Genomic DNA, 16,733 nt, shown 5'->3' with positions numbered 1-16,733 from the left:
GAGTTACATCCTGTATTATACTCCAGAGCTGCACTCACTATTCTGCTGGTGGAGTCACTGTGTACATACGTACATTACTTATCCTGTACTGATCCTGAGTTACATCCTGTATTATACTCCAGAGCTGCACTCGCTATTCTGCTGGTGGAGTCACTGTGTACATACATTATTTATCCTGTACTGATCCTGAGTTACATCCTGTATTATACTCCAGAGCTGCACTCATTCTGCTGGTGGAGTCACTGTGGACATACATTACATTACTTATCCTGCACTGATTCTGAGTTACATCCTGTATTATACCCCAGAGCTGCACTCACTATTCTGCTGGTGCAGTCACTGTGTACATACATTACATTACTTATCCTGTACTGATCCTGAGTTACATCCTGTATTATACTCCAGAGCTGCACTCACTATTCTGCTGGTGCAGTCACTGTGTACATGCATTACTTATCCTGTACTGATCCTGAGTTACATCCTGTATTATACTCCAGAGCTGCACTCATTCTGCTGGTGCAGTCACTGTGTACATACATTACTTATCCTGCACTGATCCTGAGTTACATCCTGAATAAAATAAAATTAATATATTAATAATAAAATAATAAAAAATAGCAATGATTATAAGGCTGCTGCTATGTAATTCTCCGGGTAACCTGGCGGGGGCGCACTTCCCTTCCCTGACTGTCCGACGCGACTGGGCTGCGCGGCCACGAAATTGTGTTTTGCGCATGCGCCCTGCTGGTAGCCAGCCCAGCGGAGGTGACGTGCGCGCCCCCGCGTCACTCTGAGAGTGGAGCCGGAAGTCGGGACGTGGCCGGCGCTGTGAGCGGGGGGAGGATGGCGGTGGTGAGCAGCGCAGAGAGGCTGGAGGTCTCCATTGACGGCTTGACGCTGACCCCGGATCCCGAGGAACCTGCGGTTGGGGAGAGAAGGGTTGACATGGAGGAGCCGACGCCACAGGATGACACGGAGGCCCAGAGCTTGGAGCAGCGCTGGGGCTTCAGTCTGGAGGAGCTCTATGGTCTGGCCCTCAAGTTCTTTAAAGGTAACTGACACTTGTGTCACTGGCGGCGCTGACCACTAGGTGGTGCTGCTGCTGGTGCAGACCTTGGATGGTGGTCCAGAGGGGTGTTTTTTTCTTTTATTTACCCCCTGTGTAGGTGAACCCCTCCTCCTGGGGCATGGACCCCCCCCCCCTGTGTGCGCTGCCTCCCGGGGCATGGAACCCCCCCTGTGCGCTGCCTCCCGGGGCATGGAACCCCCCCTGTGCGCTGCCTCCCGGGGCATGGAACCCCCCCTGTGCGCTGCCTCCCGGGGCATGGAACCCCCCCTGTGCGCTGCCTCCCGGGGCATGGAACCCCCCCTGTGCGCTGCCTCCCGGGGCATGGAACCCCCCCTGTGCGCTGCCTCCCGGGGCATGGAACCCCCCCTGTGCGCTGCCTCCCGGGGCATGGAACCCCCCCTGTGCGCTGCCTCCCGGGGCATGGAACCCCCCCTGTGCGCTGCCTCCCGGGGCATGGAACCCCCCCTGTGCGCTGCCTCCCGGGGCATGGAACCCCCCCTGTGCGCTGCCTCCCGGGGCATGGAACCCCCCCTGTGCGCTGCCTCCCGGGGCATGGAACCCCCCCTGTGCGCTGCCTCCCGGGGCATGGAACCCCCCCTGTGCGCTGCCTCCCGGGGCATGGAACCCCCCCTGTGCGCTGCCTCCCGGGGCATGGAACCCCCCCTGTGCGCTGCCTCCCGGGGCATGGAACCCCCCCTGTGCGCTGCCTCCCGGGGCATGGAACCCCCCCTGTGCGCTGCCTCCCGGGGCATGGAACCCCCCCTGTGCGCTGCCTCCCGGGGCATGGAACCCCCCTGTGCGCTGCCTCCCGGGGCATGGAACCCCCCCTGTGCGCTGCCTCCCGGGGCATGGAACCCCCCCTGTGCGCTGCCTCCCGGGGGTCCATGAATGCTGCAATGCTGCCCCCTGGGATGGTGAACCATGCAGAGTTGCATCCAGGTACATAGGACTCCATGGTGCTGGCCTCCTGGGGACAGTTGAGCTGTGTTGAAACTACTACTCCCAGCATACCCAGTTATCAAGGTAGCCTGAGAGTTGTAGTTCCACAGCAGCTGTCGAACCACCAGTTGCAGACTATTGCACTAAACCAGTAGTTGTCAATCTAATGTTGTAATACTCTCATCCTATGGATCAGTGTACGCTAGGAGTTGTAGTTGTATTACAGATACTCCATGCTTTCCATTTGCTCCATTACCAGCAATGAAAATCTAGAATCCGCCACCTGGCCCGGCGTCATAGACGTGTCTGCCGCTCGGCTCTGCTATGTTGTGTTACTAGTGACAGTGTGTAGTGCCTGGCTCATTCATCCTGCCATTTCCTTCCTCATTCCTCCACACCTTGGCCACCTCATCAGTACACGCCACAGGATTCCCAGTACACATGATTTGCACTCCCAGTATACATCACAGGATTCCCAGTACACGAGTCACATTACAGCATTCCCAGTATACAGGGGAACAGGATTCACACTCCCAGTACACATCACGGCATTCCCAGTACACACCACAGGATTCCCAGTATACAGGGTTCACACTCCCAGTACTCGCCACAGGTTTCCCAGTATACAGGGTTCACACTCCCAGTACTCGCCACAAGATTCCCAGTATGAAGTGTTTATACTTTCAGTACACACCACATGATTCCCACTACACATCACAGGATTCCCAGTACACAGGAGTCACATTACCAGTACACACCACATGATTCCCAGTATACAGTATAAGAATACAAATATACCTTTTATTTATAAATATTTCTATAATGTGATAATATTTACATTTAGAAATCCCATTGTGTAAAGAATAGTATTTTCTGGCAGATTTGTTTGTTTTTTAGCGGGCAGACCATCCTCTGCAGTGCTGCGCAGACCGGACTCTGCTATACATAGACTGATACAGACTGGGGGGGATCCCGCTGCTCTTTCGGGCTCTCGTGTGTTTTGATCTTTGCAGATTTGATTCTCACAGAAACCGCAGCACCGACCGATACAGCCCAATACTCCATGAAGAGAATGCTAGAAGTGCAGTGTGACTGACACAGGTGCAGAGATGGTGTCATGTAACTTCTTTGTGCAGTAGAGCAGATCGGTGTGCCCATCTGGGTCTGCTCCTATGGGCAGTGAAATCGTGGGTGCCCCCCCCCCACTGAAATGATGGGACAGACTATTATTAGACTTGACCCCCAGAGCATGGATCTGGGCCGGGGAGGGGGGGGCTCTTTATGGGGTGCACTGCTGGAGCCGGTGGTGCTCTGCTTCCCTTGTGGACCGGCTCTTAACCCCTCCATTGACTGCAAGGTAGATCATACCAGTGTATTACTGTATTGCGGCGGCAGCAGGGAGCGCACGGCGTCATAGCAACCAGTGACGCCGTGCACTCCTGCTCTCAGGAGGGATCCAGGCCGCGGTTCCACGGCCCGCACACGGCTGTGAAACACGGCAGTGTGCATGGGGCCTATCTCTGATAATACAGTGACTCCACCAGCAGAATAGTGAGTGCAGCTCTGGAGTATAATACAGGATGTAACTCAGGATCAGTACAGGATAAGTAATGTATGTACACAGTGACTCCACCAGTAGAATAGTGAGTGCAGCTCTGGAGTATATACAGGATGTAACTCAGGATCAGTACAGGATAAGTAATGTATGTACACAGTGACTCCACCAGTAGAATAGTGAGTGCAGCTCTGGAGTATTATACAGGATGTAACTCGGGATCAGTACAGGATAAGTAATGTATGTACACAGTGACTGCACCAGCAGAATAGTGAGTGCAGCTCTGGAGTATAATACAGGATGTAACTCAGGATCAGTACAGGATAAGTAATGTATGTACACAGTGACTGCACCAGCAGAATAGTGAGTGCAGCTCTGGAGTATAATACAGGATGTAACCCAGGATCAGTACAGGATAAGTAATGTAATGTATATACACAGAGCTGCACCAGCAGAATAGTGAGTGCAGCTCTGGAGTATAATACAGGATGTAACTAAATGATTTTCCTATTTCATGACGTAAAGTCATAGTTTTATTAAAGACACGGAGGCGAGTATTGCTTTCTCCTTCTTTACTGTCCACCAATAGCAGCAAAGAGAAAAAATTTACATACAGGAAGTAACCAATGTCCCTCCCGTCTGGCCCCTATAATAGGCCGCTCTTCCTCTGGGACTTCCTCTTTCTTTGATCCTGGTGCCCACATCACGAACACCTCAACGAAACTCCGCACTGTAACTGGAACGAATAAGCCCAACTGCCAACGAAGCGTATCCAACTAGCCAACCTGGCCAAACTGTGGTAGAGACCTCAACCGAAAGCACGGCATCCTAGAATGGATAGACCTTCAACCTGAAAAAGAGAACAGACCATAGGTCCAGGTGAAACAAAACACGTGACGACCAATCACGTCCGGAACCCCTCTACTGAAAACGACACATTAGGGATTAAAGGACTGAAAACAACATAAATCTTAAAAAATAACCATAAATAACGATAAATCACAACAATAATGACAATGATAATAATAATCTTAAACAGATCTATAATACAATAAGGCAAATAATAAATACCCCTGTAACAAAAAACCCGTGAGGAAACCCAAGGGCGGGAACAGGGCGGGCAATACTCGCCTCCGTGTCTTTAATAAAACTATGACTTTACGTCATGAAATAGGAAAATCATTTAGTTTTACAGCAAGACACGGAGGCTCATATTGCAAGTTCAAAGCCCGTCTATAATAGAAACAAACAAATTAGCCTGAGGACGGAAATAAAATTCTCTGAACGTGGTAACATTAGACCAATCAGCCAAGCGCATCACGTCCTCCAATCTGGCTCCTGAAACCGCAAAGGAGGGCAGTGAAGACAGAAGTGTCAATACCCGCTAGCGACATGACCCACTTAAGCCAACGCGCCAACGTTGGACTAGACACCCCGGTCCAAACGGATGTCGGATAGAAAGGAACAACTGAGATGTGTCGGGAGATCGATGGGCTCTAGTCCTGGATTCGTATTCCCTAAGGCAAGCCACAGGACACAAAATTGGAGAAGAAGTGTAACTGGGATAGGAGACAAACCGGATGCTAGTCCTGGTGCGACGCAAAAGGTTAAAAGTAACCCCAACCGGGGTGAAAGAACGAGCGTCAAAATCAAGGGCCCAAACAACCGAGACCCTCATGCAAGAAATAAGACAAAACAATGCTAAAAATTTAGCGGACAATTGCCTAAGAGAAAGGGCAGAATTCCCCGGCCAAGAAGATAAAAAAAGGAAAGGACCAGGGAGACGTCCCATCTAGTGGAAAAACAAGGTCGAGGAGGACATGCCAACCGAGACTCACGCAACAGACGAGAGACCGAAGGACGTTGACCTGCAGGAACACCCTCGTAACCTAAATGGGTAGATGAAATAGCGGACCTGAAAAGGTTAATGGTCCGATACGCCTTACCCGCCTCAAACAGTGATGTGAGAAACTGCAACAGGTGAGCTACAGGTGCCTAAACGGGATCCAAGTCCCGTCCCACGCACCAGTTAGCCCAAGTTCTCCAGGCAGCCCGGTAAGACTTTCTGGTGCCGGGAGCCCATGCGCTGTCCAGTAACTGTCGAGGTGCCTCCGAAATGCCATCGAAATCTCCAGGCGTCCGGAGATCCGGCACGCCAGCAGCCTTAGGGATCCGTCGAGGAGAAGTGGGTCGTGCAGACCCAGAGGGTTGCGCAGGAGATCCTGATGGGTCGGGAGAAAGAGAGCTATCTCCACAAGGATCCTCAGCAACGAAGGGAACCAGACCTGAGACCCCCAGAACGGAACCACCAACACCAGGTCCGCCAGAAGCCATGGAAAAGGGAGGAAAAGCATAAAGGCGGGATACCGACCTAATCCTGGATAAACGCATCCACCGCCACTGCTTCCGGATCTGGACGCCAGCTGAAAAACCGGGTGAGTGGCCTGTTGAGCCGAGGGGCAAAGAGATCGACAGCCATCGGTCCCCACCTGTCCGAAATTGCTGAGAAAACTTCCGGGTCCAGCTGCCAATCGCTGCCGTCCGACAGGTAGCGCGAGTTCCAATCCGCACGAACGTTGCTCAGCCCCGGTAAGTATTCCGCCTGCACCATGATGTCCCTGGACAGGCACAACGACCAAAATTCCTTGGCCAACCGAGCCAAGGTAACCGAGTGAGTACCCCCCAATCGGTTGACATACCGAACCGCCGAGACATTGTCCATCCGCAGCCTGATGTACGCGTTGGCGATCCCGTTGGAGAAGCTCCTCACTGCAAACAAGCCAGCTAGGAGTTCCAAAGCATTGATGTGGAGGAGGGATTCCTCCTCCGACCAGGCTCCCCCCGTGGAAGCTCCATTGCAATGGGCACCCCAGCCCTGGAGACTCGCATCTGACTTGATGGTCAGTTCCGGCAGAAATCCGAAGATCGCTCTGCCGTTCCAAGCCTCCAGATTGGCAATCCACCAGCCCAACTCCTCTCGGGCTTCCGAGTCCAAAAACCACCGCGTCCGCAAAGGAGGCACCGGTCCGAAGATGGGCGATCTTCAATCGCTGGAGAGCACGGTAGTGCAACGGAGCCGGAAACACTGCCTGGATCGATGAAGCTAACAGCCCGAAGATGCGAGCCAGGAGACGTAACGAGAGGTGGGGAATGGTGAGGGCATGTTTCAACCCCTTGCGAACCATACGCAAATTCTGCATCGGAAGACTAAGGGACTCCGAAAGCGAATCCACCGTGAAGCCCAAGAACTCCATCCGCTGAGATGGGATGAGGCATGACTTCTCCTTGTTGAGGAGGAAACCGAGATCTGACAGCAGGTCCGCTGTCCACTGGAGATGTTCCAACAAACCCACCCTGGACTCGTGCATCAGGAGGATGTCGTCCAGGTAAATGATGAGGCATACGCCCCGAGTCCTCAACCATGACACGACTGGTCGTAGCAGCTTGGTGAACCACCAAGGAGCTGAAGACAGCCCGAATGGGAGACAAGTGAACCACCAGATCTCTCCTCTCCACCAGAACCGGAGCAGATCCCTGGAACAAGTGGCCACTGGGACCATCAGATAAGCATCTTTTAGATCCAGCTTTACCATCCAGTCCCCAGGAACTAACAGGTCCTGAAGGAGGTGGGTCCCCTCCATCCTGAAATGACGGTAGCGTACCACCGTATTCAGAGCGCGAAAGTTGATGACCGGTCTCATCTGACCCCCATTTTTCTGGACGAGGAAAATATTGCTGATCACACCCCACTCCGAAGGAGGGGCAAATTCCATCGCCTGTTTTTGCCTGAGAGAGCATAGCTCCGCGTCCACCAGAGAGCAATCTGGACGTGATAGCGGGAGGGGCGGGGGGCAAGGAACCAGGTCTGGGGACCCCGTGAGTTCTATGTGAAAGCCCCTGACCGTGGTCAATACCCATGGATCTGAGGTGATGAGACTCCAAACATGAGAAAAAAGTTGGAGTCTGCCCCCTACACAAGGTACCATAGAATCCCCCAATTGGGGGAGACTTACCCAAGGGTCTGCGATAGCTGGGGTTGCCCTCGCGCCACGGGCCTGAAAGCTTGCCCGGCCGGACAGGCGGTCTCTACTACTGCCGACCCGATGAGAGACCCGTCCGTGGAATACCCTGCGCATAGAGGCCTGCGCCTTGTCAAGCGCGGTAAGGGTACCCACGAATCGGCCCATATCCTCAATAAAGGAGTCGCCGAAAAGGAGACCCTGGGCGTCCTTACCCGCCTCTGTAAGTGCCAAATTTGCCCATTTGGGGACTATTTTAAACAAGATGGCCTTGCGCCTCTCAATTGCCAAGGAAGTATTGGCGTTACCGGCAATACAGATTGCCCTTTGGGTCCAGCCCCATAATTCTTCGGGGTCCATAGAGGAGCCCTCATTTCTAGCCGATTCGGCTAATACAAAAATCTTGGCTAGCGGGCCAAAGATATCTAGAACCTTATCCTGGCAGCTGCGTAGTGCTGAATCCAGGTCCTTTTTTGGGTTCCAGCCAGTCTTGGCCAGGAATTGTGACATTTTGGGATCTACAAAAGGGGTGTCACACACTTTGTTAGGGACTATCGGTCTGGGACACTCGGCCCTAAGTTTGTTCCGTGATTCACGGCTCAGAGGGTGACGCACCCAGTGCTCTAAATAAGCCCCCACGTGGTCGGTGGGAAGCCATTCCGCCGATCGAGGGTGGTGCAAAGACTCAGGGTCGAACCTTGATTCGCCTGCAGAATCCAGCGGAGTCCTCTGATCTGTTAAGATTAGATGAGGACGCTACGTCCTCGGCAGCGGAGGCCGCAGTAGCGGATACTGAGGGGCCCTGAACTGGGGGAGCAAAATCCTCCTCTGACACGTAGTCAAAATCCGCAATAGCCCCCTCGTCTGATGCTCTATCCGAGTCAGACATATCAGGTGATTGTGCTCTAGCGCACTTCCATGTTCGCGCCCGTTCTGCCTGGCGTGAAGAGGCCCTTTTTCGTGAACTATGCACGATCTCTTGGGTGGCAGGATGCGCACCAGTCAAAGTCTCCTGTGGCACAGGAGGTTCATTAAAGGTAGGCTGCGGTGTAACAATAGGGTCTTGCAAGGACATTCTAGGCAGGCTGGGCGGATAGTGCCTGGGTAATGCTATGTGACAATATAGTCGACATGGAGCCTGTGGCTGCCATGATGGACTCAGACACAGAGCGCTGCAGGGCAAGCGCCTGTGCGTCCACCTCATTGCTGTCCTGACCCTCAGGGGAGGAGGGGAGAACATTTGTGTGAGGATTAGGCAGAGGGTTAGACATGATACCCCAAATATAACCAGGCAATAGAAGGAACACAGGGGCTAGCACAAAATGCACCCGACAAATCGCAGGGTAAATAGCCTAAACTACGCAGTAGGAGCGCCTGAGCAGCCGACCGGAGCAGAGCGCAGGCGCCGGAATGACACACAGTGGCCGGAAGCGCAGAGGGAACCGGACGCCAAACAAAAAGCCTGCGAATCGCGGTACAAACGACACCAAAATGGCCGCCGAGATCTCGCGAGATCTCGCGGCCGGCAGAGCTACTGAAGGCGCTCACAGGAATGGCGCCGCAGAAGCGAGGGGAAGAGGCCTCGCCCCCGAACGCTGGGGGAGCGCAAGGACCGAGCAGGTAAAACGGAGGTAACACCGCAATGAGCAGTCCCCCCCCCCGCCGCGAATCGGGAACAACGCAGCAGAAAGTAATATGGAACGCAGGGAAGCGCTATATAGAAATACTAACTAAACTCAAAGGGGAATAGAACAACCTGTAAAGACAATAAGAGGGCAGAAGCCCCAAGGGAGCGCTGCTAGTAAGGGTTAGTCACCCTAGGTTGGAGCAGCGCACAGGATAAACATAAACACAAACCATATAGAACACACAAAAGAATCTATAGGTGTACTTAGCTTGGCAGCAGCAAAGAAAGAGGAAGTCCCAGAGGAAGAGCGGCCTATTATAGGGGCCAGAGGGAGGGACATTGGTTACTTCCTGTATGTAAATTTTTTCTCTTTGCTGCTATTGGTGGACAGTAAAGAAGGAGAAAGCAATATGAGCCTCCGTGTCTTGCTGTAAAACTCAGGATCAGTACAGGATAAGTAATGTATGTACACAGTGACTCCACCAGCAGAATAGTGAGTGCAGCTCTGGGGTATAATACAGGATGTAACTCAGGATCAGTACAGGATAAGTAATGTAATGTATGTACACAGTGACTGCACCAGCAGAATAGTGAGTGCAGCTCTGGAGTATAATACAGGATATGTAATGTGTGTACACAGTAGGGCTGCACGATATGGGAATTTTGTGCGATTGCGATTAGGGCCCTAAAAATTGCGATAACGATATGTGATGCGATATTTTAAGGGAATTGTGCTAAAGGTCTATTTGCTTGGATTTTCCCATATGAGCCGCTGACGCGGCTGGGTATGACATAGTTATGGGGGATCTGTGGATGATGCACTGTTGTTGGGGATCTGTGGATGACGCTGTTATGTGGGGGATCTGTGGATGACGCTGTTATGTGGGGGATCTGTGGATGACGCTGTTATGTGGGGGATCTGTGGAGGACGCTGTTATGTGGGGGATCTGTGGAGGGCGCTGTTATGTGGGGGATCTGTGGAGGGCGCTGTTATGTGGGGGATCTGTGGAGGACGCTGTTATGGGGGGGGGATCTGTGGAGGACGCTGTTATGGGGGGGGATCTGTGGAGGACGCTGTTATGGGGGGGGATCTGTGGAGGACGCTGTTATGGGGGGGGATCTGTGGAGGACGCTGTTATGGGGGGGGGTCTGTGGAGGACGCTGTTATGGGGGGGGGGGTCTGTGGAGGACGCTGTTATGGGGGGGGGGTCTGTGGAGGACGCTGTTGTGTGGAGGATGCTGTTGTGTGGAGGATGCTGTTGTGTGGGGGGTCTGTGGAGGACGCTGTTGTGTGGGGGGTCTGTGGAGGACGCTGTTGTGTGGGGGGTCTGTGGAGGACGCTGTTGCGTGGGGGGTCTGTGGAGGACGCTGTTGCGTGGGGGGTCTGTGGAGGACGCCGTTGCGTGGGGGGGGTCTGTGGAGGACGCCGTTGCGTGGGGGGGGTCTGTGGAGGACGCCGTTGTGTGGGGGGGGGTCCGTGGAGGACGCCGTTGTGTGGGGGGGTCCGTGGAGGACGCCGTTGTGTGGGGGGGGTCCGTGGAGGACGCCGTTGTGTGGGGGGGGTCCGTGGAGGACGCCGTTGTGTGGGGGGGGTCCGTGGAGGACGCCGTTGTGTGGGGGGGGTCCGTGGAGGACGCCGTTGTGTGGGGGGGGTCTGTGGAGGACGCCGTTGTGTGTGGGGGGTCTGTGGAGGACGCCGTTGTGTGGGGGGGGCGTCTGTGGAGGACGCCGTTGTGTGGGGGGGGCGTCTGTGGAGGACGCCGTTGTGTGGGGGGGGTCTGTGGAGGACGCCGTTGTGTGGGGGGGGGGGGGTCTGTGGAGGACGCCGTTGTGTGGGGGGGGGGGGGGGTCTGTGGAGGACGCCGTTGTGTGGGGGGCGGGGGGGTCTGTGGAGGACGCCGTTGTGTGGGGGGGGGGTCTGTGGAGGACGCCGTTGTGGGGGGGGGGTCTGTGGAGGACGCCGTTGTGTGGGGGGGGGGGGGGGTCTGTGGAGGACGCCGTTGTGTGGGGGGGGGTGTCTGTGGAGGACGCCGTTGTGTGGGGGGGGGTGTCTGTGGAGGACGCCGTTATGTGGGGGGCACAGAATAGGGAGTGCAGCTCTGGAGTATAATACAGGATCAGTAATGTATTCCCTTAGTGAGACCAGGTCCTGTAGTTGACAATCAGCGGACACTCTGGACTCTTCTGGGTGATTTATATGTTTTGCCGCCCTCCTGGCACTGATACTTTTCCCTTTTGTCTCCCATATTACTTCCCCCCGTGTCACTTGTGGATGGATCCAGGATCCTTATGTGGCGGTATTTATTTTAAATCTCCTTTTACATTAACCTAGATGCGGAGCGGCCTAGTCCAGCGTGTATAAGTGGCATCTTTCCCGACATAAGTGACTGCAGCCAGCTAGACGAGGACGGGGGGCGGCTGCTGCACCCATCTGTCCGGGGGGATTTATCCTTGTCTCTTCTTTCATTCAGATATCTGACTGCAGCTGGAGCCATTGTGGTGGAAAGCGGGATGAGTGCTTGCCTCTGGGACGCGGCGGGGGGCTATTTCTCCCTTGCTTTTATTTTTTGCCCGGGATCATTAGCCCAGAAGACCCGTGGCCAAAAATGTATTCTCTGCTGCTTGGTACCACGTTTGCAGGCAGCAAGTATTCATACATTGCAGTTGTGGTCCCAGCCACTAGGGGGCATACAGTCACACTCCAGAGTAGGTTATATAGGAGGGGTCACTACATACAGTACTGTATTGGTACTCCCTTGAGGGAGGGTATCTTTTATTTATATATATATATATATATCAGATTTTAATCCTGATCAGGCATCAAAAATGATCCAGAGGTTACAAGATGTCGTCGTCTCACGGGGGAGAGTGACTCAATTATTTTTCAGTGTACCACGCAGGGAGTTTACGTGCTGCCGACCGCCACAGGTCATCGCTGGCACGGGGGATAGGGCGACACAAGTGTCTGCAGAACGACTTGTCGCTGCTGGGGACTGCTTAAAGGGCAACTCCCACTCAGGTCCAAGTAGCATCAGTGCTGCAGAAATAGAAACCAATTTTAAGGGAAACTAGTGAAACTGGTTTTCAGGTGGATACACAGGGGGCCGTCAGTTACTATATATATATACTATATGCGGTTGTACTTTTGTGGTTGGGGGGGGGGGGGGTGCTGTGGGGATGATTGGACGTAATGAATATGTTAGGGATCCAGGGCCTCCGTTTGAGAAACGTTTCCCCTCACTCTCTGGAAATTAGCTACAGGTTAAGTCCCTCTAATGCAGGGATGCTCAACCTGAGGCCCTCCAGCTGTTGTTAAACTACAACTCCCACAATGCCCTGCTGTAGGCTGATAGCTGTAGGCTGTTCAGGCATGCTGGGAGTTGTAGTATTGTAACAGCTGGAGCGCCGTGGGTTGAGCAAGCCTGCTCTAATTGGTTAGAACTACTTTATTTTTGGTGTTTTCTTTTTCATTTTTTCATTTCGTTTGAAATGTTTTTTATATTTTTTTGTGGTGTTTTCCCACAAAAAAAATAATTGCATTTTTCAAGCCAACTCTCCCAAATGCTTCTCTAATGACATGCAATAAAAAATTTAATACAGCCACTGAGCAATTAAAAAAAAAAAAAAATCTATTTGTATAGCGCCACCTGCTGTTTCTTCTTTTCCTTATTTTTGTGTGCAGTGCTGTAACATTGCTGAGGTGGTCGCACATGCTCAGTTCAGAATTTCAGCTGCCACCAGCCGGATCTACTGTTGCGACAGGTACAATGAGGGAGAGCTGCAGGGGAAAGAACATGTCCACTGAGCTGACAAAGGGAGAGAGCTGCAGCAGAAAGAACACGCCCACTGAGCTGACACAGGGAGAGAGCTGCAGCAGAAAGAACACGCCCACTGAGCTGACACAGGGAGAGAGCTGCAGAGGAAAGGACACGCCCACTGAGCTGACACAGGGAGAGAGCTGCAGTGGAAAGGACACGCCCACTGAGCTGACACAGGGAGAGAGCTGCAGAGGAAAGGACACGCCCACTGAGCTGACACAGGGAGAGAGCTGCAGAGGAAAGGACACGCCCACTGAGCTGACACAGGGAGAGAGCTGCAGAGGAAAGAACACGCCCACTGAGCTGACACAGGGAGAGAGCTGCAGCAGAAAGAACACGCCCACTGAGCTGACACAGGGAGAGAGCTGCAGAGGAAAGGACACGCCCACTGAGCTGACACAGGGAGAGAGCTGCAGTGGAAAGGACACGCCCACTGAGCTGACACAGGGAGAGAGCTGCAGAGGAAAGGACACGCCCACTGAGCTGACACAGGGAGAGAGCTGCAGAGGAAAGGACACGCCCACTGAGCTGACACAGGGAGAGAGCTGCAGAGGAAAGGACACGCCCACTGAGCTGACACAGGGAGAGAGCTGCAGAGGAAAGAACACGCCCACTGAGCTGACACAGGGAGAGAGCTGCAGAGGAAAGGACACGCCCACTGAGCTGACACAGGGAGAGAGCTGCAGAGGAAAGGACACGCCCACTGAGCTGACACAGGGAGAGAGCTGCAGAGGAAAGAACACGCCCACTGAGCTGACACAGGGAGAGAGCTGCAGAGGAAAGAACACGCCCACTGAGCTGACACAGGGAGAGAGCTGCAGAGGAAAGAACACGCCCACTGAGCTGACACAGGGAGAGAGCTGCAGAGGAAAGAACACGTCCACTGAGCTGACACAGGGAGAGAGCTGCAGAGGAATGAACACGCCCACTGAGCTGACACAAGGATAGAGCTGCAGAGGAAAGGACACGCCCACTGAGCTGACACAGGGAGAGAGCTGCAGAGGAAAGGACACGCCCACTGAGCTGACACAGGGAGAGAGCTGCAGAGGAATAAACACGCCCACTGAGCTGACACAGGGAGAGAGCTGCAGAGGAAAGAACACGCCCACTGAGCTGACACAGGGAGAGAGCTGCAGAGGAATGAACACGCCCACTGAGCTGACACAGGGAGAGAGCTGCAGAGGAATGAACACGCCCACTGAGCTGACACAGGGAGAGAGCTGCAGAGGAATGAACACGCCCACTGAGCTGACACAGGGAGAGAGCTGCAGAGGAATGAACACGCCCACTGAGCTGACACAGGGAGACAGCTCATGGGCCAAGTTCTTTCTGCTGATGCTGTCATAGGGATAGCGCTGTAGCTGAAAGAACATGCCGTCTGACTTGTGATTGGGAAAGTTGCAGCAGAAAGGAAATTCCCTCTGAGCTGTCTTAGGGAGAGAGCTGCAGCAGAAAAGGGCAGACCTCCGGGCTGTGATAGGGAGAGAGAGCTTAATCAAAAAGGACGTCCCATGAGCTGTTATAGGAAGAGAGCTGTAGCTGAAAAGTCATGCCCCCTGAGCTCTGATAGGGAGAGAGCTGTCCCAAAAGGACACAACCCCTGAGCTGTGATTGAAAGTGAGTGCCAGCAAAAAGTGCACACCCCCTGAAAAAGGACACGCCCCTGCAGAGGCTAAAATTGGTGCAGACATTGTCCATCTCGCAGCAGGTTTTTCTACAAAGTATTCGATCCGGCATAAATCTCTCTCCCGATGATTTGTTACAAGTCACCTGCACTGATACATTGTATTGGATACAGTTTCCCCAATCCCCAAGCTCTGTACAAGTCTTTATTTACTGCCAGCAAGCAGATTCTTACAGATGATGAGAAATAGAAATGTGAAGTAAATTAGAAGGTTGTGTCTTTAAGATGTGACCCTGCGGTGGGGACGGGCGCAGCTGTTCCCCGTCCATGTGACATTGTGTTCCCGGCCGCGCTCTTCAGGGCAGTGAATCGTCACTAATTAAGACTTCTGGGATAAGTTATGCAGTTGGCGGGGGCCCTTCATACTGGTCTGTTCACCCTGGGGGAAAGCTGATGACTACTCTCGGGTCTCGCACCCGCCGTCCATCCTAGAGTCATGTGACCTTCGCTGCAGGACACGTCTCTGAATTCTGTTAGGTACAGACTGTGCAGAGCGGCAGCCTTATCTATGATACCGCGGACGATATAGTGCGTATCTGAGTACCACTACGGTCAGATGTAGCAGAGCTGTGTACTCACGATATTTCATGCAGCAAAACTCGACTGTATTCGTCAATCTAGAGATTTGGCTGCCACACTAGAGACAAAATGGCAGATGGCGAGTCGCGCGTTGGATGAAAGTGCATCCGGTCTCCATGTTGTATCAGACAGTGTAAAAGTTAAAGCCCGTAAGTAAGGGGCGGGAAAAATTCAGGAGCTGTGTTTCTAGTGCAGAATATGCTTTTATTCCTAGCAAGCCACAGGCCTAGTGACCGCATGCCTACATACATTTAGGACTCGTGCACACGAACGTATTTGGTTTCCGTGTCCGTTTCTTTTTTTTTTTTTGTGGCCCCTAGTGGGGCCGTAAAAAACCTGAAATGACTCCGTGCATTCTGTTTCCGTATGTCTGCATGTCCGTCCTGCAAAAAATAGACATGTCCTATTGTTGTCTGCATTACGGACAAGAATAGAACTGTTCAGTTTCATAAAATACGGTACACACACAGACGTCATCTAGATCTTTTGCGGATCCGTGTTTTTCGAACCGCAAAATACATACGGTCGTGTGCATGAGCCCTTATATACATATGAACACGTGCTCATACACTGCATGTACACAACCAGAGGTAGCAAGAGCTAAACTCCCCACACTGTTACCGCAGCCTGCCTGTGCCAACCGTCATATACTCTGCCAAGCTATGACGGTGCCTGGAGCACCATGGTAGGTAATTTAGCGCCTTCTACATCTGAACATACACGTATATACATATATCAGTGGTGTAGCCGCCATCTGCATCTTTAATAACGCTAGAGTTATTCCTGTTCCAGCATAAATCCCGGCTGTTGGCCAGACAAAAACCGCTGCGTGCAGCATTTATGCCGGAAACCACCCGGGTCACCGTCCCATCCTGTTATAGTCAGTGGGGATCTGGCGGTGTCTGGCAAAGCCAGATATGGTGTACTCCGGCCAGTTGTTTCCTCCTGGATTTCATAACGCTACAGCTTACACACACACACACACGTATGTGTGCAAACACGTACATGCATACACATTTGTACATGCATACACTAATATGTATATACACACATACATATCCTTATATATGCACGCATCAGTCTTGTTTTATGCACACATGCCTGCACGCCTCTTGTCACATACATAAGCACTACATACATGCCTGCCCACAGTTACATACATTTGGATTGGGAAGAGAAGTGCGTCCTGTATGATTATTTTTTTTTTTTTTTTTCGTTCTCCCTCTGATCTGCGCAGCTCGTTGTTTGTAGGCCGGAGCAGGAGGAGATATCCTGTCGGGGATATAAAGCAAATGCTTTATATAAAAGATGGGATCAAAGGAAAAAAGGGAATTGATCCTAGAGGTGGACATATAAAACACCTCAAAAAGAGATAGTCGTTATTTAATTATTTTGTGCAATCGGTAAAATAAGGTACAAGTGTCTATGCAAGAATATAAATAA

General features: G+C 52.7%; 1 protein-coding gene across 2 annotated transcripts in view; it reads left to right on the top strand.

Annotated features, from left to right (window-relative positions):
- The first annotated feature begins 779 nt into the window (after positions 1–779).
- ACBD3 (acyl-CoA binding domain containing 3) overlaps positions 780–16,733 on the top strand; it is a 32,057-nt gene continuing 16,103 nt past the window's right edge. For both annotated transcript variants that reach the window (XM_044291588.1, XM_044291587.1), the window contains exon 1: positions 780–1,051. In XM_044291588.1, the coding sequence (XP_044147523.1) occupies positions 844–1,051 (208 nt within the window). In that variant the 5' untranslated portion in view covers positions 780–843. The remainder of the gene's footprint in view (positions 1,052–16,733) is intronic.

The sequence above is a fragment of the Bufo gargarizans genome, chromosome 4, assembly GCF_014858855.1.
Source record: "Bufo gargarizans isolate SCDJY-AF-19 chromosome 4, ASM1485885v1, whole genome shotgun sequence".
In the NCBI taxonomy this organism is placed as follows: Eukaryota; Metazoa; Chordata; class Amphibia; order Anura; family Bufonidae; genus Bufo; species Bufo gargarizans.
Note: the sequence above shows the minus strand (reverse complement) of the source record. Positions and strands in the feature narration are given on the sequence as shown.